Source organism: Bos taurus, chromosome 11 (genome assembly GCF_002263795.3).
Source record: "Bos taurus isolate L1 Dominette 01449 registration number 42190680 breed Hereford chromosome 11, ARS-UCD2.0, whole genome shotgun sequence".
Taxonomy (NCBI): Eukaryota; Metazoa; Chordata; class Mammalia; order Artiodactyla; family Bovidae; genus Bos; species Bos taurus.
The window spans coordinates 101,272,827-101,294,829 of NC_037338.1; the positions used below are offsets into that span (position 1 = coordinate 101,272,827).

Below are 22,003 nucleotides of genomic sequence, written 5' to 3' on the forward strand. Positions count from 1 at the left end.
GTCTCACTTATACGTGGACTGCATGGCTGTCCTAAACCTGCCTGGTCCTCAGATCCCAGGGACACTGAAATAACTCAGGTTCTTGGTCATCGTCTCCAACCTTCTGAATCAGTCTCCTGGGAACGACCCAGGAAGGTACTTGAGCTGCCCACGGGGACCGGGAGCATCTGGGTGGCCAGAGTTGCAGGGCACCTGGGGGTTCTGGTGTGGGGTGGCCATCAGGGCTCCCAGTGCCTTCTGCACACCCCTCCCCCAGACTGCAGGTGCTCCCCACTGGGTGCCACCTCGCCCCAGTGCCACGAGAACAGCACGTGTGTGTGCAGGCCTGGCTTCGTGGGCTACAAGTGTGACCGCTGCCAGGACAACTTCTTCCTCACGGCCAGCGGCAGGCAGTGCCAGGAGTGCCCATCCTGCTACGCCCTGGTGAAGGAGGAGGTGAGCCCTCCCCGTCTAGGCCCTGCACAGGCCGGCTGTACCTTCTGTTCATTTCATGCCCCCAGTGAGCGCCTGCTCTGTGCTGGGCGCCGGGAAGTGCCCACTTATCCTGAGCCCTTGGTCTTTCTGGGACTACCGGCCACCTCCATCTGGCTCAGCTCTCCCCTCTGCCCTTTCCTGGTTCCTGAGTGGACAAGAGAAAAATGGGCCCGGCCTTATGTCCTTCCCCACTACCAGGCTGAGGTCTCACACTTACTCACATTCGGTGGGGATGAGGACACAGGTGGCCCTTGCTGGGGAGGGTCAGAGGGAGGGCGATGCTCATGCTGGAACACAAGTAGAACCTCAAGCAGGGAGGTGACATGGAGCAGGGGTCAGGAGCATGACCTCTGGACCCCAGGAGCATGACCCCCCAGCCCTGTTAGTTGTCACGTGTCCAGGCAGGTGACTGCCTTGGTAAGCTTCAGTGGGTCTCTCCGACTCCAAAATGGAGATGCTTCAGACCTGCGATCCCTTTCCTGAAATCAGTGAGGCCAGCTTTTGGAATGATGGTTCTGTAGAAAGATAGGATGGTGTGTGATGGATATTGGGTACCACTCCCAGCAGTGCCTGGGCCAGCTGCCCTAATCAAGCCCGTTGATACATCTGCAGAAACACAGGTGAATATTCACACCAAGAGGGTAGATAAAGATCACAGATAGCCTTGTTCAGAATATTCACACCAAGAAGGGAAATAAAGATCATAGATAGGTTTGTTCTAAGTGAGTTCAGGGATTTCTTTTTTTAAACCTGATTTTGCTATCCTATGCGGAATGGAAATCTTTGAGGATTTTCAGAGCATTTTGGACTTCAGAATCAATGAGAGAGCTTGGGACCTGTATCCCCCACCCCTTAGGGTGGTTGCAAGGTGAACGTGAGCTGGCGTGTGGCTGGTGGTCACTCACACCTGGCTCCTAGCGAGTGCTCCATAAATGCATTTATTGTTCATATGATTGAAAGAACGGGGCTAGGAGATGGAGCAGAGTGCTGTCATTCCGTCTGCAAGGATCGCATGTTTGCTCCATGCCAAGTCCTGGGGACATGGCAGGACAGACAGAAATCCTCCTGAGGCTTCCCTTCCCACCCCACCTCAGCAAGGCAGAGGTGTGATTGGCTGAATGCCAGTAGGTACCATGGGTGTGAGAAGGGAAGGGTCAGCTCCAAGGATGGGAAAGGGTACAGTAGGTCCTCAGAGGTCCAGTGTATCTTTCACTTTAAGGCCTAGATTAGGATTGGAGAAGGCAACACTTGTGGGGATGGCAGGCCAGGAAGAAACCAGGAGAGCTGTCCAAGCAGGACTTCAGGCCACTAGCCTCACACACCCTTCCCTCCCTGACCCCTCCAGGCTGCCAAGCTGAAGGCCAGGCTGACCCTGATGGAAGGATGGCTGCAAGGGTCTGACTGTGGCAGGCCCTGGGGACCGCTGGACATTCTACAGGGAGAGGCCCCACGGGGGGACATCTATCAGGGCCCCCACCTGCTGCAAGGTACAGCGGGACAGCAGAGTGGGAGACAGGAGGGCCAGGGGAGGGGGCTGGCCGGTCAGATGCCCACGGTGGAGCCCCTCAGTGTGGCCTCAGGATGCTTCAAGGGCTCTGGGCTCACCCCTAGAACTCACTTGCTGGTAGAGCATGTCTGACGTCCCCAGCTGGGTGAGCCCCTCCTGCCGTGCAGTCCTGTCACCCCACGGACCTCTCTTTCAGTATCCCTTGCCCTGTTGTACTTTTTAGCTTTGTTAAGATCAGCCTCTGACTACAGCCTCAGTCCCCATGTCCCCTGCACCACCTAGCCTATACCCGTAAGCTCAGTGAGGGCAGGGGCTGGGTTCATTCACTGAATCAGTCACTCAACGAATGAACATCGAGGAGCTGTCCCAGGTGCTGAACAGGTAAAGTTCCTGCTGCTTAACTGTTGGCCACTTTGTTCACTGCTGTATCCCCAGCATAGAAAAGTGAAAGTGAAGTCGCTTAGTCGTGTCCAACTCTTTGTGACCCCATGGACTGCAGCCTACCAGGCTCCTCGGTCCATGGGATTTTCCAGGCAAGAGTACTGGAGTGGGTTGCTATTTCCTTCTCCAGGGGATCTTCCCGACCCAGGGATTGAACCCGGGTCTCCCGCATTGTAGGCAAACACTTTACCATCTGAGGCACCAGCACAGAAAGTGAATGGCAAATAAGAAACAAGACTGTCATTAAGTCGAGGTGAAATTTGGCCCTGGGACACTGATGGGTCATCAAAAGCCAATTGGTTATTTTGTCAAGTTTTATGTTCACAAGCACCTGTACTCCTGCACCAGCCATGGGTGAGCTGAGCACTGGTTTGCAAGACTCACAAAATAGGGAGCTATCAGATGCTATGCATTCAATGTCCGCTTTGAGCCATGCTGTGGATTACAGAGCTGACTTGGTGGGGAGGGTTTACTGCTCTCTCAGGTTCAGGAAGTACTCGCAGTGGCTCCAGAAGGCCTGGCTTCCTTCTAGTCCTTTGTCTGTGGCTGACTTCCTGCGTGGGGGACCTTGGGTCATGATCTGCCATCTCTGGGCCTCAGCTTTTGCAGCTGTAAAATGGGGGAGGCTCTTCCTTTAGAGCCAATGCTCAGGCCTGGTGGGGGAGTCAAGCTGTGCCCAGGAGTAGAGGCCACAGTTGGGGCACCTTGAGGCTGTGGGCTTTACTGTGAAATCTCGACTGCTCTGTGACCCCTGGGCTGGGGGCTTTCTGCAGGGGCCCAGGAAGCCTTCTTGGAGCAGGTGACAGGACTTGAGGGTGCTGTGAAGGCTGCCCGGGAGCAGCTGCAGGCGCTGGGCAGGAGTGCCCGCTGTGCCCAGGCTGGAGTGGAGAAGACCTGCATCCAGCTGGCGGACCTAGAGGCAGCACTGGAGTCCTCGGAAGAGGAGATTCTGCATGCGGCCACCATCCTCGCATCTCTGGTACCCTAGGGGACTCCCTCCCCGATCCCTCCGCCTGACTGAGCCTGGGGCATGTCCCCGCTTTGGGAGGCTCAGTTTTCTCATCTGCAGAATAGTGGGTCACACAGTGGCTCCTCTGCCCATTCAGTGAGATGATGTTTGCAAAGCACAAGGCATATTCCAAGTAGACAGTGAATGCCCAGCCAGTGGCAGGCGTCGTTACTGTTGTTTCCAAGCTCTAGGGCTCCGCCCCCTGGATGCTGACTTTGCAGCTGGCTCTGAGCATTTATACATTAAGTGGCATGGCCCAGTTCTCCCAATAACTGAGCCAGATACAGCCCTGAACCTTCAGGGATGGGCCATCAGCTCCCTCTGACTTCCTTCTTTTCTCTAAAGGTGATTCCTCAGGAAGGGCTCGGCCAACCCACCAACTGGAGCAAGCTGGCCACAGAGGCACATGCCCTTGCCAGGAGGTGAGCCCCAGGCCACCGGGAGCTTGGTGAGGTCCTGTTCACAGAACCATGAAGGGAGACCAGCCCTTCTCCTGAGGGCTTCCAGGGTTGGGGCCAGCCCAGTTGAGGTGTCCCCACCCTGAGAAGTTGGAACCATTGAGTACAGGGCTGTATGGTTGGGGAGAGCTGTGCAAGATGCTCACAGCATCTCTGAGCCCAGAGACGTGGGGGTGGGATGCGGGTGGAGCTGCTGTATTGAGATGTAAGCCATGCAAGTCACCTGTTTAAACTGAACAGTTCAATGGTGTTCAGTATATTCACAGAATCATGTTATTATACCATCTCCACAGTCAGTTTTAGAACACTTTCGTCACCACCCCCCCAGAAACATCACTCTCCATTCCTCTTCACCCTCCCCAGCCCCTAGTAACCACTCATCAGCTTTCTGTCTCTAGATTTGCTAACCTGGACATTTCATACACATGGAATCATACACGTGGTCTTTTGTATCTGGCTTCTTTCACTTAGTGTAAATTTTCAAGGTTCATCGGTACTGTACCTTGTGTCAGTACTTCATTCTTTTTTTTTTTTTTTTCACAACCAAATAGTATTATTCCGTGGTTTGAATGTGTCACATTTTGTTTATCCAGTCATCTATTGATGGATATTTGGATTGTTTCATCCTCTGCCTTTAAGGAGCAGCTTAAGATCCTAAAGACACAAGGTCTGAAACAATGTGTCCCTTTGGTTGTACTTTATGGACGGTAGGTCCATTTTATGGATGAGCAAAGAGACTCAGAGAGGTGAAGTGACTTGCCTAAGAACAAATGGTTAGCAATGGTAGAGCCGGATTCAAACCCAGGCTGTCTTGACCACTCTTTTCTGTGCTGTCTATATTAGGGTGACCATATAATCTGTTGTCCAAGCTGAGATTTTACGTGTGATGAAAGGCCTCATTATACATTTTGCCAGGACAGCAGGCATAAGCCCAGTATAACAGGAAGAAGGGGCGTGGGTCCTCTTCCCATCAAGTCTTCGCTGCCTGCCAGGCACAAAGGGTAAAGGAGCCTGGCCCCCATGGCTGCACTCTGCGTGGGATGGCGAGAGGCCCACACAGGGGGTGTGGCTTTGCACCTAAGCCCCGCTCCCTGTGAGCTCCTGGTAATGGTCAGGCGGGTATTTTCACACAGCCACAGGGACACCGCTGCCAAGATTGAGGCCACGGCTCGGAGGGCCCTGCTCGCCTCCAACACCAGCTATGCACTTCTCTGGAGCCTGGTGGAGGGCCGAGCGGCCCTGGAGGCCCAGCAGGAGCTGGAGGACAGGTGAGACCTCCCACGTGTGGGGCGGAGCCTGGGTTGGCTTCCTAGAGCCCACAGGGCCTGACCAGAGGCCAGTGGTTCCAGAAATGCCTGCCTTCCCTTGAGTCTTGATGTTCCCTGGGGTGGGGTGGGATGCCTGGGGTCTTGGGTCTGCTTGGTCGTGAGTTATAGGAACCCACTCATGCCTAGAGGAGGAAATGGCAACCCCCTCCAGTATTCTTGCCCGGGGAATCCCATGGACAAAGAAGCCTGGAGGGCTATAGTCCCTGGGGGTGGCAAAGAGTCGGACATGACTGAGCACACACACTCACGCCTGGGGGTGCAGCTCAGCCTCTGGAGAGAAGGGACGAGAAACGTGAAGGAGGAGGGTCCAGGTCAGCGCCTCCTCCCCCACCCCACCCCCACAACTTCCCCACCCCCACCCCAGGCCCCTGGGGAGTGCCTCTCAAGCACTAGCTTTCTTTTTGGCCCCTGATTCTCTGCTGAGGAGGGAGTGGCCCGCTCCTATCACCCTCATTCAGAGGGTCAGCGAAGACCCACCAACGTCTCACTGAGCCCAAGTGGACTTCCTAGATGAAAGACTCTGATTGGCCCAGCTTGAGTCAGGTGGCCCGTCCTGAACCAATCAGTATGGCTGGGCAAATCACATGACTCACTCCCAGAGGCAGGGGCACTGGTTCTCTAAAAAGGGATGAGGGATGGGAGTGACCTCAGGGCGTGGCTTCCCTCATAGCTCAGTCAGTAAAGAATCTGGCTGCAGTGCAGGAGACCCAGGTTCAATCCCTGGGTCAGGAAGATCCCCTGGGGAAGGAAATGGCAACCCATTCCAGTATCCTTGCTTGGAAAAAAATCTCATGTACAGAGGAGCCTGGTGGGTTGCAGTCCATGGGGTTGCAAAGAGTTGGGCACAACTGAGTGACTAACACTTTCTTTCTCAGGGGTGGACCACTCCAGCAGTACCCTTGGTTGGGGGAACTGGCGGGGGGCAGGATGTGGACAGCTGGACCGGAAAGCTATCTTAGTTGACTGATTATAGCACTTTGGGGAAAAAGGCCCCCAGAGTGATCATGCGACTCAGGGATCTCTCTTTACCTGGAGACCAGCATGCCCAAGGTCACCCAAGGGCGTCAGGGCCTGGGCTGCTATCCCTCTGCCAGTGCCAGGCCTTTTCCTCTTGGAGATTCATCTAGAGGAGCCAGACATTCACATAATGTGTGACTCTCAAGTGGAAACCAAGCGGGAGCCCCTTCAGAAAAGCGTGATTGAATTAAGTGAATGAAGGAACAAGAATGCAGTGACTCTGTGGCCTTTTCATTCATTAGAAAGCTGCCAAGTGGCAGCCAGCTTCTGAGGCCAGCTGCTGGGTACCCACTCCACAGATGGTGGCTCTGCCTGGGAAGTCGCCAGAGCCCTCTTCCATCAGGGATTCCAGTGGGGGCAGGGGGTGCGGCCGGGACAGCGATCGGGAGGCACAGCCTGCACCCGCTCACAAGCCACCCTGCCTCTGTCTCCCCCCAGGTACCAGGAGGTACAAGCGGCCCAGAAGGCGCTGGGCACGGCTGTGGCAGAGGCGCTGCCCGAAGCTGAGAGGGTGCTGGCCGCTGTGCAGCAAGCCGGCGTGGCCGCGGCCCTGCACCTGGCCTCACCTTCCGCCCCAGCATCACCGGTCAGCTTGGCTGTCCTTGGAGCTCCGCGTTGGGTGGGAATAGGGGAGAATGTGGCGGCTGGGAAACCAGTGTGGCCCTGGCCGAGGCAGATGACGTAGCTTATTTTTAGCTCAATAGTGGTTGATTAAAAGATAGGGCACCTCCATGGCCTGGCAGAGTGCCTGACTGGCACAGAGCTCAGCCAATCTTAATTATTGAAAATAATATTAAGGCCGAGGTCCCTTCTCCGTCACCGTGGCATTGGCAATGACACCAGACAGACATGGAGTTAAATCCCAGCCCCACCACTCAAGGTCTGTGACCTTGGCCAAAGCCCTTCCCCCTCTGTGCCTCGGTTACTGTGTCGGATGGAGCTCACCCTTTAGGTTATTTCTGGGCTGTATCCATCACGGGCGGGGAGGGCATTCATGCCTCACCTCTGGATAAATCAGTTCATCATGACTTCTCAGTAATCCTGAAATCCCAAAACTGGGGAGCTGAACTTAAAAAAAAAAAAGACTAAACATATAGAAATGTATCTGGGACCCAGCTGGTTGGGACTGACGGGCCCCAGGCTAAATGCTCAGGGTCCTTGGTTCTCCCGCTGTGTATAAAAAAGGAAAACATGGGTAGTGATATGTCTGGCTCTGAGTGCTGTTCCAGATACTACTAAAGGTGTTAGGTAAGAAGCAGTCCCCACAGAACAGTCTGAGTTCAGAAGTACAGGTTATTGATCCTCTCCATTAACACCTTTCCCCTCCCCAGAGTAAAGCTAGACAAAGGGCCAGTTGGATTGGACTAGATACTGGTTTTCAGGCCCCTTATCCTTAAAAGGAGCCCTACCTCAGATACTCAAACATTCCTAGGAATCACTCTGCTTGCCTCAAACAAACAAAACCAGGAAGTCACTGCTCAGCTAGGATTCATTTCTGCCATAGAAAAAGAAAACGATCTATTGAGGGTGTTTCTCTGACTGGCTGTTTCCAGGTATAAGATTATGAGGAATCCTAATCTACCTACAGTTGGTGGCTTCCCCTGTAGCTCAGTTGGTAAAGAATCTGTCTCCAGTGCAGGAGATCCAGGCTGGATTCCTGGATTGGAAAGATCCCCTGGAGAAGGAAATGGCAACCCACTCCAGTATTCTTGCCTAGAGAATCCCATGGACAGAGGAGCCTGGAGGGGTATAGCCCATGCTGTCGCAATAGTTGGACACGACTTGGCGACTAAACCACCACCACCACCTACAATGGACCAGTCCGTGTATTTAATTCAGACTGGAATTTAGAATCAAGTAGGGAGTCTGAGGGAGGAAACACAGGTCAGGAAGGTCAGCTGAGTTGCCTGAGGCCACGCTTCTAGAAATGGCTGGGGCTGGAATCAGGCCTCAAGTGACAGGTTCCCCAGCCTGGCTTCTCTCGCCCTGGCTCCTCTTCGTCTTGGGGGTCCACATGCAGCCTGACCCCCACCGTCTCTGCCCCTGGGCTTCTCCCATCCTTCTGCCCCTTGAACCTTTCTTGCCTGAGCCCTCCATCTCCCGGCAGCCTCAGAAGTCCCAGGCCGAGGCCGTGAGCCTGAAGGTGCAGACGCTGGAGAAGACAGTCACATCGAGAGAGCACATGGTGACCGAGGCTGCCGGGTCCCTGCAGGCCACCGCCCAGGCCGTGCTGCAGGAGATGGAGCCCCTAACGCAGGTGGGCTCTCATGCTTTGAGGCAGCACCTGGAGGAGGTTGGGGCTGCCCCAGGCGTGATCTGGGGTCAGGGATAGCAGGGGAGGGCGGGGGCAAAGACCAGAGCAGTTCTTTCTGCCCCTCCAGCGCCTCCCCACCAAACTCCAGACAACCTCAGTTAGCATGTGCCAAGGCAGGAGGTCCTGACTGCCTGAGAAGGAGTGAAGGTATGAGAGGAGGCAGGATGGTTAGACAGACAGAGCACCAGCAGCATCCAGGGCCGTGCCTACCAGCCTACGCAGTGTTAATTACGTCTGGGAGGAGTCTCCATTCAATCTTGAATTCGTTAGTTCACTTGCCAGATATTTTAGCGAACACCTACATCACTCCAGCGTTCAACCCCACAGTTGACAGCCCCGAAGCGGAGGGGGTGCTAAGTAATCAGGGAACTCAAGAATTATGGGGTGAATTTAGCCCAACCCAGTGGTTTCCAGACTATTAAGGTATAAGCACCCCTTCAAGTGTGTTTTTTTTTAACTTTTCATCTGAAAATCATTTTAGACTTAGAAAAAAGTTGTGAAGAAAGTCCAAAGAATTCCCCTATACCCTTCACACAGATTCCCCTTCTGTTAGCATTTTACCTAACCACCTTATAAAGATCAGAGTAAGGAAATCAACATGATATTTACACAATGAGCCTGATGTACAGACTTTATTCAAATCCATCATCCACTTATCCCAGCAGTGGCTTATCCCACAGACATCTTTATTGTCCTTTTAAAAACAAGGCTAGGGGGGAAGCTTGCTGCCAGCATCCAAAGAGCTGGGCCTTGTGCCTGTCACACGCTGGGTGAGCTGTGCTGTGTTAGGGTCTCCTGGGGTGGTACTCGTTGATCTAGTCCATCCCCCTGGTCCGGGGAGCAGATGAGGCCGCAGTAGGGTCAGGACCAGACCCCAGTGTGCAGTGACTAGCCCGAGCACAGTGCCTCCCACCTTCCTCTCCCAGGAACGCCTCTGCCAGGCGTTTGGAGTAAGACTTAAGACATGAGGGCTCTTGGGCAGCATCTGGTACCTCTTCAAACCCACATGATTGATTGATTGATTGACCAAAATTCATGTGACATAAAATTACCCCACTCTTTTTTTTTTTTGGCCAGGCTGTGCAGCATGCAGGATCTTAGTTCCCTGACCAGGGATTGAACCCATGCCCCCTGCGATGGCAAGGTGGAGTCCTAACAACTGAAACACCAGGGAATTCCCTAAAATTACCCATTTTAAAGTGTACAACACAGTGGCATTTAGCACACTCACCAAGTTGTGCAACCATCACCTCTCAGTTCGGAAACACTCATCACCCCAGAAGGAAACCCTGGAAGAGGAAACTTATACCCGTCAAGCAGTCACTCCTCAGCCCTCCCTCCCCCAGCCCCCGGCAACCACCAGTCTGCTTTCTGTCTCTGTAGATTTACCTCCTCTGCACGTTTCATACAAATGGAGTCATGTGATACGGGCCCCTTTGTGTCTGGCTGCTTTTGCTTACCGTAATATTGTCCAGGTTCATCTACATTATGGTACATATCAGCACTTCATTCTTTTACATGTGATGATGTGTGAAAGTCACTCAGTCGTGTCTGACTGTTTGCAACCCCATGGACTATACAGTCCATGGACTTCTCTAGGCCAGAATACTGGAGTGAACAGCCTTTCCCTTCTCCAGGGGATCTTCCCAACCCAGGGATTGAACCCAGGTCTCCCACATTGCAGGCAGGTTCTTTACCAGCTGAGCCACAAGAGAAGCCCTGAATAATATTCCACCATGTGGATACACCACATTTTGTGTATCCATTCATCCATCAAATATGTATTCTTTTGAGTATCCAGCCTTATTTAGTGGTGGGTTTCCTTGGTAGCTCAGTCAGTAAAGAATCCATCTACAATGCAGGAGACCCGGGTTTGATCCCTGGGTCGGGAAGATCCCCTGGAGAAGGAAATGGCAACCCCCTCCGGTATTCTTACCTGGGAAATCCAATGGATGAAGGAGCCTGGCGGGCAACAGTCCGTGGGGTCACAAAGATTCGGACACGACTCTTAGCAACTAAACCACCACCATCACCTTATTTAGTGACAGTGGGGAAGAAACTAATTTCCTAGGAGTAAAAGTTGTGTAAGAAACAGATTCTCTGTTTCACATCCTCTTGCTGAGATACAGCAGCATTCTGAAAAGAAACTTTCAGTCATCCATCTTTTTTTTTAGTTCTTCGGTTCCAGTGTTCCTTTAAGATTTTGTGGGACAGATAAGCTCTTGGGAGAGATATTCAAAGTTTAACATTGATAGAGTAGGACAAATCAGGTAGTCCTGGTAAACAGTAGAATTCAGCGTCCGTTTTGGTGCCCTTTGGGGACCTTGTATATGTGGGTTTGGTGCCCACCCGACTTGGCTCTGCCCAGAACACCCCCAGCACCACCTGCCCAACCTCTCCCATCTCTCTCCAGCTGCACCAGGAAGCCAGAGCCGCCCTGACCCGAGCTTCCTCATCTGTCCAGGCTGCCACGGTGACTGTCATGGGAGCCAGGACTCTGCTGGCTGACGTGGAAGGTATGTGTGCCCTGCTTAGCCCCAGGCTCATCAATGCACAAATGCGCATGACAGACACCAGGGATAGGGCCTCACCCTGGGCAGGCCTGGCTGCAGGGGCCAGAGGTCCAGTCACGTGAGCATGAGCCAAAGAGACCGTTCCCTGGGCCTCTCAGGACCTCCCTTTCCTGTCGCTGCTTGTCCCTCCCCATCTCGCGTACCACTCACCCGGTTCTTGCCCACATGGCCATCCGTCACCAGATCACACACAGAACCCCTCAAGAGCAGGTGGGAAGAGAATCTGATGCCATCAGCTGTCCGTCCCTGATCCAGGCCACTCTGGCTCAGTTACCTGGTACAAAAATGGCTGCCCTGGTCCAGTGTCCAGTGGGGCTCTGGGAAGGGATTCGGTGTTGCTCCTTAGAAGGGAGCGTAGGTTGATGCCAGTCCAAGTCTCTCTTGAACTTTAGGAAAATGAGGCCAAGTACCCCCATTTTACAGATGAGTAGACCAAGAAAGGAAATTCTGCTGCATGAAATGTGGAACAGCCCTTAGCCTGTAACTGTTCCGCCAAGAGAGGGTTTGTGTTCAAATAAGTTTAAGAAATGGAACGTGCTGTAGATGTCCCTGAGGCCTTGCAGTGCGCACCTGAGAATACTAAAGGCTCTGAGAAGTCCTGCAATAAAAAAAACAGGTTCACTTTTTATTGGCATGCCTCCATGGAGCATGCGGGATAAGTTCCCCCACCAGGGATTGAAACTGTGCCCCCTGCAGTGGAAGCGCAGATTCTTAACCACCGACCACCAGGGAAGTGCCTCGGGTTCACTTCATATAAACAGTTGACATTATGCCCTAGCATTTCTCAATACCCTGTAGAATTAGGTCTCCCCAGCGTGCCCTTTAAGAAACACCGGTTTTTTGTGTACAAGAAGCAAAATAGATCTAACCTTTGGATTATCCTCATAGAATGGTTATGTACTATTACGTCCTTGAAAATTATAAGGCTTGATTCTTTTTAAAATTTTACTTTGTCTACCATGGGGGGCGGCCCAGAATGAGATGGTTAGATGGTTAGATAGTATCACCCACTCAATGTACATGAATTTGAGTGAGCAAGCTCCAGGAGACAGTGGAAGACAGAGGAGCCTGGCGTGCTGTAGTCCATGGGGTTGCAAAGGGTCCGACATGACTTAGCAACTGAGCAACAACTACAATCATCAGTACCCCTTGGGATAAATTTCCCTTAGCATTTGATCTCAAAGGAAAGGGAGAAGTCTTTCTCTATGGAGAGACACTGCCTTTTATTAGATAATAAAATCCATGTGAATTGTCGAATTTCCCCTTTTGTCCTGGCTGCGAGGAGGCTAACTGGTGGACAGAGCATCTGGCCCTGCACTGGCATGGTCCTGTTTTCTGGCACTTCTCACTCTTCCTCATCCTCCAAGTTACCTATGGCCCTTGGTTTTTCATTTTAATGGTCCAGTTGATCTATCATGCTAAGCTGCCTCAAAGCCTTTGTAGAAATGGGTGGTCCATAAAAACAAAGAACTGAATGGATCTTTCTATATACCGGGCTGTGGCTCCCATGTCCACTGGCCCAGGCATTGACCATCATGTAATCCTGTGACTTGTAAGTAGAGTTGGCCCAAAAGTCCATTTGAGTTTTTCCATAAGATATTCCATAACCGAAAACAAGATCCTCCCAACTGGTTCAGTGGTACAGAATCCGCCTACCAATGTAGGAGACTCAAGAGACTTTGGTTCGATCTCTGGGTCAGGAAAATCCCCTGGAGGAGGAAATCGCAACCCTCTCCAGTATTTTTGCCTGGGAAATTCCATGGACAGAGGAGCCGGGCAGGCTACATACAGTCGATGGGGTCACAGAGTCAGACAAGACTGAGCACACACTCACGCAACCAACTTTTTGGCCAATCTGATATCATAGTATCGCGTCAATCTTTACACTCACAGAGCACTATGTCTCATTTAGGTTTTTCCTGGGTGATCCTGAGAAGTAACACACACAGATCTCGTGTGTCTCACTCCTCTGCTCACATTGTCCGAGGGTCTGGGGACGGTCAGCTTCCGGTGGGGACCTCCTGTCGGGCTCTCCAGGCGTGAGCCCAGCCCTCCTGACACAGCCTCGGCTGGGTTTACAGGAATGAAGCCAAGGTTTCCTCGGCCCAAGGACCAGGCCGCGCTGAGGAGGAAGGCGGCTATCGTCCAGGACAGGATCCTTGCAGACTCGAGAAAGAAGACCAAGCAGGCAGAGAGGATGCTGGGAGATGCGGCTTCTGTCTCCTCCAGGGCCAAGAAGAAGGGCAGGGAAGCCGAGCTGCTGGCCCAGGACAGTGCCAAGGTCAGGGCCAGGGATGTGACTCCTGCGGCATCCGTGTCTTCTGGGCCTGGGGGAGGAGTAGCATAGAGGAGGTGCCCTTCTGTGGGGCAGCTGCCCTCACACATTTGCTCCCTTCTGTGTGCAATGCTGAGTACTCTGCACTTACCAGGGGCTCCCAGGCTCTGAGCTCTGGAGCTTTACACGGGTGACCCTGTTGATTTCGCATGAAAGAGATGTCACTGCAGTCCCCATGGGACGGGCAAGGGACCCTGGGGCCAGCCTGGTTCAGTGGCTTCAATCACATGAGCAGGACTCACACCTCGGTGTGTTGGGCTCTACTCCCTAAACCTCTCGGCTTTTCTTGTTTAATTGGGGCCAAATTTGAATTGATGTGAGTCTCCCCAGCACCTTCACTGGCTTTGTTGCTTGGGTCCCAAGTGAACTGCCTTTATTTTTTTAAGTGTATTCTTTTTAAAAAATTAATTAATTTGACTGAATGGGGTGTTAGTTGCAGCACTCGGGATCTTTCATTGCGGTGCACAGACTCTGTAGTTGTGGCACTCGGGCTTCAGTAGTCGTGATGTGTGGACTTATTTGCTCCGAGGCCTGTGGGATCTCAGTTTCCTGACCGAGGATCGAACCCGTGTCCCCTGTTATTGCAAGGCAGATTCTTAACCACTGGGCCACCAGGGAAGTCCCCTAAACTGCCTTCACAGCTGCCTAGAGAAAGTGCTGGATTTGCAGGCGCCCCCATGCTTGGTTTCTGGTCCTGTCGTTTCGATTTCAGCCAGCTCCTCTCCTCTGCAGCTCTGATTCCCCATCTGTGAAATAGCTGGAGTTTCTCCTCAGAGGACAGATGGGTAGGGTCCAGCAACCTACACTGTGCCAGCATCCGGTACATACCTGGTGAATGAATGAGTGAATGAGCAAACAAATAAATGATCGTGAAGTGATGAAGTGAAGTGATGACCACTTGGCATGATGACCATTAATATCATTTACCTCTAAAAGGACTCTCTTGGGGACTTCCCTGGCAGTCCAGTGGTTAAAACTTCACCTTCCAGTACAGGGGGTGGGAGGTTCAGTCTCTGGATGTGGGGCTAAGATCCCACATGTCTCGCAGCCAAAATATAAAAAAAAAAAATCCATAAAATAGTAGCAATATTGTAGTACATTCAGTAAAGACTTCAAAAAATGATCCACATTAAAAAAACAAACAAACAAACTTAAAAAAGGAAAAGGACTCCTTCCACTCACCCTCCCCTCTCTGCTGCCTCCCACCAACAGCTCGCCAAGGCCTTGCTGAGGGCAGGGAAGCAGGAACACCGCCGGGCTAGCGGGCTCTCCAGCCAGACGAGGGCGACCCTCGGACTGGCCTCCCGGCAGCTGCTGGCCTCAGAAGCACACAGACAGGAGCTGGAGGCGGCTGAGTGGGTACGAGACCCCCATGCCTTTTCCTCCTGGTCCCGGGAACCAGCTGGGAGCCGCTCAAGCTTTTCCTTTCCCCCTGCCCCTCAAAAGGATGGTGCCGGGCTGAGCCAGATGGAACGGCAGATCCGGGAGTCACGCACCTCTCTGGAGAAGGACATCAAAGCCTTGTTGGACCTGCTCGCCAGGCTGGGTAAGGAAACCCCACGGCCGGGCCCTGGCCCCCTGGGTCCCTGGCACGCCTCTGGGATCTTTCTGTGAGGCCCAGTCCAGGGAAAGGTTGTCTCCTAGCCCTCCTATCCATTGCTTCCCGCATCCTGAGCCTTGTGGTCAATTGCAAGCATTTGTAACTGCTCCAGGCCCCCTCACATAAGGCAGGGTTGGGATCTAGAAACAAGCTCACTTTGTGCCTCCAGGGGCTGCTAGTCAGGAGGAGGGAACACTCACTACCTGCACAACACCTGTAGGCACCAGGTGACTGGATCCGCCCTCAGTGGTTGAGGATCTCAGAGAAGGAGAGAGAATGTCACAAGAGCAAGCGTAGCACTGGGGACCAGCTGCTGGCTTGGGATCAGATAGACCAGGATTCAGGTCTGGCACTTTGCCTTCCTGGGCTGTGAGATCTTAGGAAAATCACTCACCCTCTCTGAGCCTCAGTCACCCAGTCTGTGAAATGGGGTCACAGAGGGTAATTTACAGAGTGCTTGCCACACAGTGTGGCGTGTGCGTGCCTGTGTGCTCGGTCGCTTCAGTCGTGTCCAACTCTTTGTGACCCCATGGACTGTAGCCTGCCAGGCTCCTCTTTCCATGGGATTCTCCAGGCAAAAATACTGGAGTGGGTTGCCATGTCCTCCTCCAGGGGATCTTCCCAACCCAGGGATCGAACCCACGTCTCTTACATCTCCTACATTGGCAGGTGGGTTCTTTACTGCTAGTGCCACCTGGGAACTGTGATGAGTCAATAAATCATGAAGGGGACAGCCCCCAGGACTCGGAGCCCTCGAGCAGGGGTGAGGGGCTCGACTGCCTGATAGCAGTTAGGCTGAAGTGCTAAACTTCAGTGAACTTCAGGGAAGCAGTTGGCTTCGCTGGTAGCTCAGTTGGTAAAGAATCTGCCTGCAATGCAGGAGGCCCTGGTTCGATTCCTAGGTCGGGAAGATCCTCTGGAGAAGGGATAAGCTACCCATTTGAGTATTCTTGGGCTTCCCTTGTGGCTCAGCTGGTATAGAATCCACCTGCAATACAGGAGACCTGGGTTTGATCCCTGGGTTGGGAAGATCCCCTGGAGAAGGGAAAGGCTACCCACTCCAATATTCTGGCCTGGAGAATTCCATGGACTACAGTCCATGGGGTCACAAAGAATCAGACACGACTGAGCGATTTTCACTGCTGAAGTGAACAGCATGCCGTTTTAAAACACACAAAACATTAAATTTGCCATTTTAACCATTTTTCAGCATACATTTGAATGGCGTTAGGTACAACATTCACCTTCCCATGTGGCCCATCACCACCACCCATCTCCAGAACTTTTTCATCATGCCAAGATGAAGCCTGTCTGCATTATACACAAAGCCCAGTCCCCCACCCCCAGCCCCTGGCAACCCCTGTTCCACCATCTGTCTCTGTGAATTTGGCGTTGTAGGCACCTCACCTAAGTGGAATCATACAGTGTGTTTCCTCTTGTGCCTGGTCTATTTCACTCAGTGTGACATCCTCAAGGTTTGTCCATGGGATAGCATGCATTTCAATTCTCACTGTCAATAAGCCAAAGGGAAATCAGCATGTTCTGCATTTCGCCTGGACACCAGACCCCCACTCAGCTATTTGCACACACGGTCGGATCTCATTCGAACCTTTCCAGCCAATGACCCTGATGCTCTTGCTATTCTGCAGATGAGGAAACCGAAGCACAGGGAATTTAAATAACGTGCCCGGGGTTCCACAGCCAGTCAGTGGGTCACGCTCAGGTCTGACTTGACTCAGAGTGTGTCCACTTGTAGCCACGAGTCTATACCCACAAGAACTCAGCACACTGGACACGATTCAGCCCAGCCTGAATCAAACGCTGTGTGTGGGTAAAGCCATTCTCACCACTGTTGTCATTCACTCATTTACGCTGGCACTGGGGTTGACCCGGAGGTGCAGGAGTGACCACGCACACCTGGACCCTGTCCCCACCCCCAGGAGATCCAGCTGGGCAGGCAGAGCGGAGGCTGTACGCTTCTCCGAGGCCAGGCTGTTTGGACTTTCCAGTGGATGGTGGGGCCTCTGAGGGTCTTTGCTGGGAGCATCTTCCCTCTGCGTCTTCCCAGCCCGGGCTCAGCTGCTACAGCTGCCTGCCCTCCAACCCAGCCTTCGTGGCCCAGGAAACTCAGGGCCACGGGAGCCTGTGGGGTCCTGTGGGATTCAAAGCCATTTAGGGGACTTCCTTTATGGTGGTCCAGTGGCTAAGACTGTGCGTAGGGGGCCTGAGTTTAATCCCCAGTCAGGGGACTGGATCCCACAGGCGGCAACCAAGCGTTTGTGTGGCCGCAACTAAAGATCCTGCATGCCGAAACGAAGATCGAAAAATCCCACGTGCTGCGACTAAGACCGGACACGGCCTGATTAATTAATTTTTAAAATGCCATTTAGAATTTGTTTCCTTGTCTCCACCACTCTCCCACCTGGCTCAGCTGTCTTCCTGTTGAGTGTCACCTTAATGACAAGCTGACAAAGCCCAGGCAGGGGAGACAGCCGGTGGATTCCATGCCACCATCATCACCAAGTTCCTAGGTGAGCACCCGGCCCCACCCACCTCGTTTCACACTTGGAGAGGCTCCGGGGGAAGTCCTTCACCCCAAGCAGCAGAGCTAATCCAGGCCCCAGGGCCAGGACTAGACCCCCACTGCCCGCTTCCCAGGCCTGCAGCCCCTCCTGTCCCACGCCCCCTCATTCTCATGCCAGAGACCTTTCTTTTCACCTGGTGTCCCTGCATCCCAGGTGAAATCCATCCATAAGCATTCGCTCTCAGCGAATCGACCGCTTGGGGGAGCCAGCAGACACGTGGGGACCTCTCTGTCACACGCTGCTTTGTAGATGAGGAAACCGGGGCTCAGGACTCACCCAAGGTCTTCTCTTCTTTAACAGTAAAAGTAATACCAGTACCAAAGCTTAACAGCTTCTCCATGCCACCTGAGGAAAACTTCCAAGGTTGGCATATAAGCTTCAGTCAGTCAGTCAGTTCAATCGCTCAGTCGTGTCCGACTCTTTGTGACCCCATGAACCACAGCACGCCAGGCCTCCCTATCCATCACCAACTCTCAGAGTTTACCCAAACTCATGTCCATTGAGTCAGTGATGCCATCCAACCATCTCATCCTCTGTCGTCCCCTTCTCCTCCTGCCCTCAATCTTTCCCAGCATCAGGATCTTTTCACACGAGTCAGCTCTTTGCATCAGGTGGCCAAAGTACTGGAGCTTCAGCTTCAACATCAGTCCTTCCAATGAATACCCAGGACTGATCTCCTTTAGGATGGACTGATTGGATCTCCTTGCAGTCCAAGGGACTCTCAAGAGTCTTCTCCAACACCACAGTTCAAAAGCATCAATTCTTCTGCGCTCAGCTTTCTAAGCACATAAGCTTGGTGGGGTACAAACCCAGCCCAGGCCCTCACCTACCTCACCACACTGCCCTCTTGGGCTCTTGCTTTCCTGGTAGCTGGTGGGGCAGTTGGCATCCTGAAAATTTGGGGTTGGGGAGGGCCCTCCATGGGTGGGGAGCCAGCCCCCTCCCTGAGGCTGTCTATGCTCTTCTGTCCAGGGTCGCTAGACACCCACAGAGCCCCAGCCAGGGCCCTGAACGAGACCCAGTGGGCACTGGAGCGTCTGAGGCTGCGGCTGAGTCCCCCGGGGGCCCTGCAGGGGAAACTGAGCCTCTTGGAGCAGGAGTCCAAGCTGCAGGAGCTGCAGATCCAGAGCTTCGAGAACGACCTCTCAGAGCTCCGCGCCGACAAGCAGAACTTGGAGGCCATCCTGCACAGCCTGCCCGAGAGCTGTGCCAGCTGGCAGTGAGGGCTGCTGGGCCCTGAGGTGCCCCCAGACCCCGAGGTGCCCCACTCCCTGGCCCAGGGCCTGCACACCCCCGCAGGTGCGCTGTGCAGACACACCCACCAGAGCCTGCTGCCTGGCACCCTCCCGAGTCCGTGCTCACACCCCCTCCCCTCCGGCAGGAGTGAGTGTGCATTCAGAGTTCACCCAGGCGGCTACGGTGTGCACACCCCCAACAGCGTGCACTCCCTCGCCGTACACGCCTGCACACGCACAGGTACGTGTGGGCACCTGCGAGTGTGCACAGTACACACATGAACTAGTCCATCCGCGTGTGTTGCGCCTCCCCGCTGGACTCTGAACACCCTGTGACACTGACATACCTGGGCAGGGTCGGTACCCAGGAGGCTGAGTCGGGGGCCATCTGCAGAGATCCAGGGTGGGTTCAGCCGGAGCCCGCAGCTCCAGACCTGCCCTCTGTCCTGTAGTGCCCCCACCCCTGACCTATCTGTCATCCACCATGAACACACAGCCCAGCCGAGGGACCAGGCAGGTCAAGAGATGCAAGATGCCAAGGCTTCTCATCAGAGGAAGCTGAGGCCCAGGGCTCCTGGGGCCCTAGGGCAGCCTGCTTGCTTGGCCGGCCGGCCGGGGTGTGGCCCACCCTGGGAAGGGGCCTCGTTGTTGGTTTCAAGGAGTGCCTCCCTTCTCAAGATCCTGGGACTGGGTCGCACTCACTAAAGGAACTGCCCACCCTGGGCTCGAGGCCCCTTTTAGGGTCATGACCCTTTAAAGGGTCCTGGCCTGTCCAAAGAGCTGGGTCTCATGGCCTGAGAGGGCCTGGGTTTTGGAGCTCTTTGTGACCCTGCCAACCCTGGTTGGCCTTTGACCGATCAATACTTCCCAAACTGGCCCCGCAGCCCTGCGGCCCCACCTGCCACAAGGCAGGCCCCGCCAGGTGCTGGGCAGGGAGGCCTGGCTGCCTTTCTACCCTGTCATGCCGGGGAATCCCCATGCGGCCAGGCCCCCTGCCGACCTCTGCCCAGGAGTCTCGGCATCTCCTCCTGGCTCTCTTACCCTTCCCCGGGCCCTCTTCCAGCAGATGGCAGGGCCCTGGCACTGGGAGGGTGGGCGCCTGGCACAGGGAGGAGCCTAGTCCCTTCCCGATGCCCTTCCGGCCTCCCAGGCAGCAGCTCAGACCAACTCTGTTTAACCAGTTCTGTTTAACGCGGTAATAAAGGACTCCCTTACTAGCTGGTGGTGTGCCACTGGTCCAGCAGGGGCCTGGGCTGTGGGTGCACCCAGCGAGTGAGTGGCAGCACATTCGGTGACGCCTCTCGGTCTACATGAGGGGCTAGGACGATGGCAGAGCTGAGACCACCGGCTTTGCCAGTGTCTTCCCATCGCAGGGACTCCGCAGGGGTCCTTCGACCCCAGCCATCTGCCCTCTCCTCTCTGCTCCAAGGGGCTTATTAGACAAAGTCTCAGGGCTGGGAGGGGGCTTCTCTGGTGGCTCAGACAGTAAAAAAAATTACTTGTGATAGGGGAGACCCAGCTTAGATCCCTGGGTCAGGAAGATCCCCTGGAAAAGGCCACAGCTACCCATTCCAGTATTCTTGCCTGGAGAATTCCATGGGGTCAGACACCGCTGAGTGACTAACACTTTCACACTTTCACAGGGGCTGGGGTAGTATGTGGGGTGGGGTGCAGAGAGGTTCTCAGCTGACCCCTGGCTCAGGCTGGAGACACTGAGGCAGGAAAGGAACTCAACACCGGCGTCCAGTGGTGCAGGAAGGCTCAGGGAGGGACCCAAGTGAGGAGAGGAGGGCTTGGGGCCAGGCCTCAAAGGGTGGGGAGACAGCAGGGAACATTCCAGGCAGGAGAGTGGGCAGCAGCCCAGCATTTGCAGGGTGGGGGCCTGGCCTGCACGGGTCACTCTGGGAACCCAGGTTGAGGGTGGGATTCTGGCACATGCTCAGTCAGGGCTCTTGACCACAAGGACCACCCCCCTCCTGCTCTGGTTTAAGCAGAAAAGGGGGGTTTGTGGCCAGGGGCTGGAGGCTTACCTCTCCCCTCCTTTCTGTCTCTCCCCTTGTTCTCTGCCTCTGCTCTCTCTGCGTTTACTTTCTTCCTCTCCACAAAGCAGCTTTCTTTGCTTTTCCTGTGCTTTGATGGAAGAGAATGTCCTCACTACCCCTACCGCCTCCACCCAGACCCACTGTGGCCCCTCTGTTGACTTGTCATCAGGTCAGATGCTTGGCAGAGACAGGCTAGAAACTGTCCTGATTCCAGCTTTCCATGAGAGACCAACCCAGCTCAACCAGATTCCCCTACTCCTGATCAGAATAACAAGGGTCTCTCTGAGCTTCCCTGGTGGCTCAGATGGTAAAGAATCTGCCTGCAGTGCAGGAGACCCAGGTTCGATCCCTGGGTCAGGAAGATCCCCTGGCGAAGGGAAGGGCAACCCACTCCAGTATTCTTGCCTGAAGAATCCTGGCGGGCTACAATATCATAGGGTCACAAGAGTTGGACACAACTGAGTGACTAGCATTTTGACACTTCCTTTCTTTCTGGGCCCAAGGCCGTAATGAGAGCTGGGCTGTGCCTCTCCCATCTCTGCCAACCTCTAGGGGACAGCATTCAGAGAAGAGATGTGCTTCTCCATGGAGAAACCAAAAACTGAGGCCAGGGTTGGGGGGTGGGGGGTGGGGGTGACATGGTGCACAGCAGTGACCCGAGGAGTGAGCAGGTAGATCTGGGTGGGGAGGCCAAAACAGGAAGGTTTCACTCTCCCAAGAGTTTGATGATTGATGCCTGTGTAAGTGGTGCCAAGGAGATAGGGGTTCTTTGAAGACCTCTAGGGCAGGGTCTGATGCCCCCCAACCCCTCTTCCTGACTGACAGAGGCACACAGCTGCTCTGTTGCCTGCTCTTGGCATTCCACTTTTATCTGCCCAAGCCATGCGGGGCTCAGCAAAGCCCTATCCCAGCATCCCCGACGGGTGGAGAACAGGCCTCTTCTCTGTTCCGTGGTGACATACCTCGGGCCTGACATCTCATGACTCATGCAGTCCAGGCATGCTTGGTGTGGAGAGCCGTTCTCTGGCCCCAGAGGTGGGGCTGTGGCTGGGTGGAATGTGGCAGTTGCTGAACATCTGGCTAGG

The 22,003-nt window shown here is 54.1% G+C and overlaps 1 protein-coding gene across 1 annotated transcript in view; it reads left to right on the top strand.

Moving 5' to 3' along the window:
- The window catches only part of LAMC3 (laminin subunit gamma 3), a 67,624-nt gene extending 47,531 nt beyond the window's left edge, over positions 1 to 20,093 (top strand). The window contains exons 17-28 of the mRNA XM_024999592.2: positions 257 to 435; positions 1,820 to 1,961; positions 3,196 to 3,401; positions 3,777 to 3,853; positions 5,023 to 5,157; positions 6,673 to 6,820; positions 8,342 to 8,491; positions 10,962 to 11,064; positions 13,203 to 13,402; positions 14,669 to 14,815; positions 14,903 to 15,002; positions 18,614 to 20,093. Of these exons, the coding sequence (XP_024855360.1) occupies positions 257 to 435; positions 1,820 to 1,961; positions 3,196 to 3,401; positions 3,777 to 3,853; positions 5,023 to 5,157; positions 6,673 to 6,820; positions 8,342 to 8,491; positions 10,962 to 11,064; positions 13,203 to 13,402; positions 14,669 to 14,815; positions 14,903 to 15,002; positions 18,614 to 18,864 (1,838 nt within the window). The 3' untranslated portion in view covers positions 18,865 to 20,093. The remainder of the gene's footprint in view (positions 1 to 256; positions 436 to 1,819; positions 1,962 to 3,195; positions 3,402 to 3,776; positions 3,854 to 5,022; positions 5,158 to 6,672; positions 6,821 to 8,341; positions 8,492 to 10,961; positions 11,065 to 13,202; positions 13,403 to 14,668; positions 14,816 to 14,902; positions 15,003 to 18,613) is intronic.
- Positions 20,094 to 22,003: the final 1,910 nt, after the last annotated feature.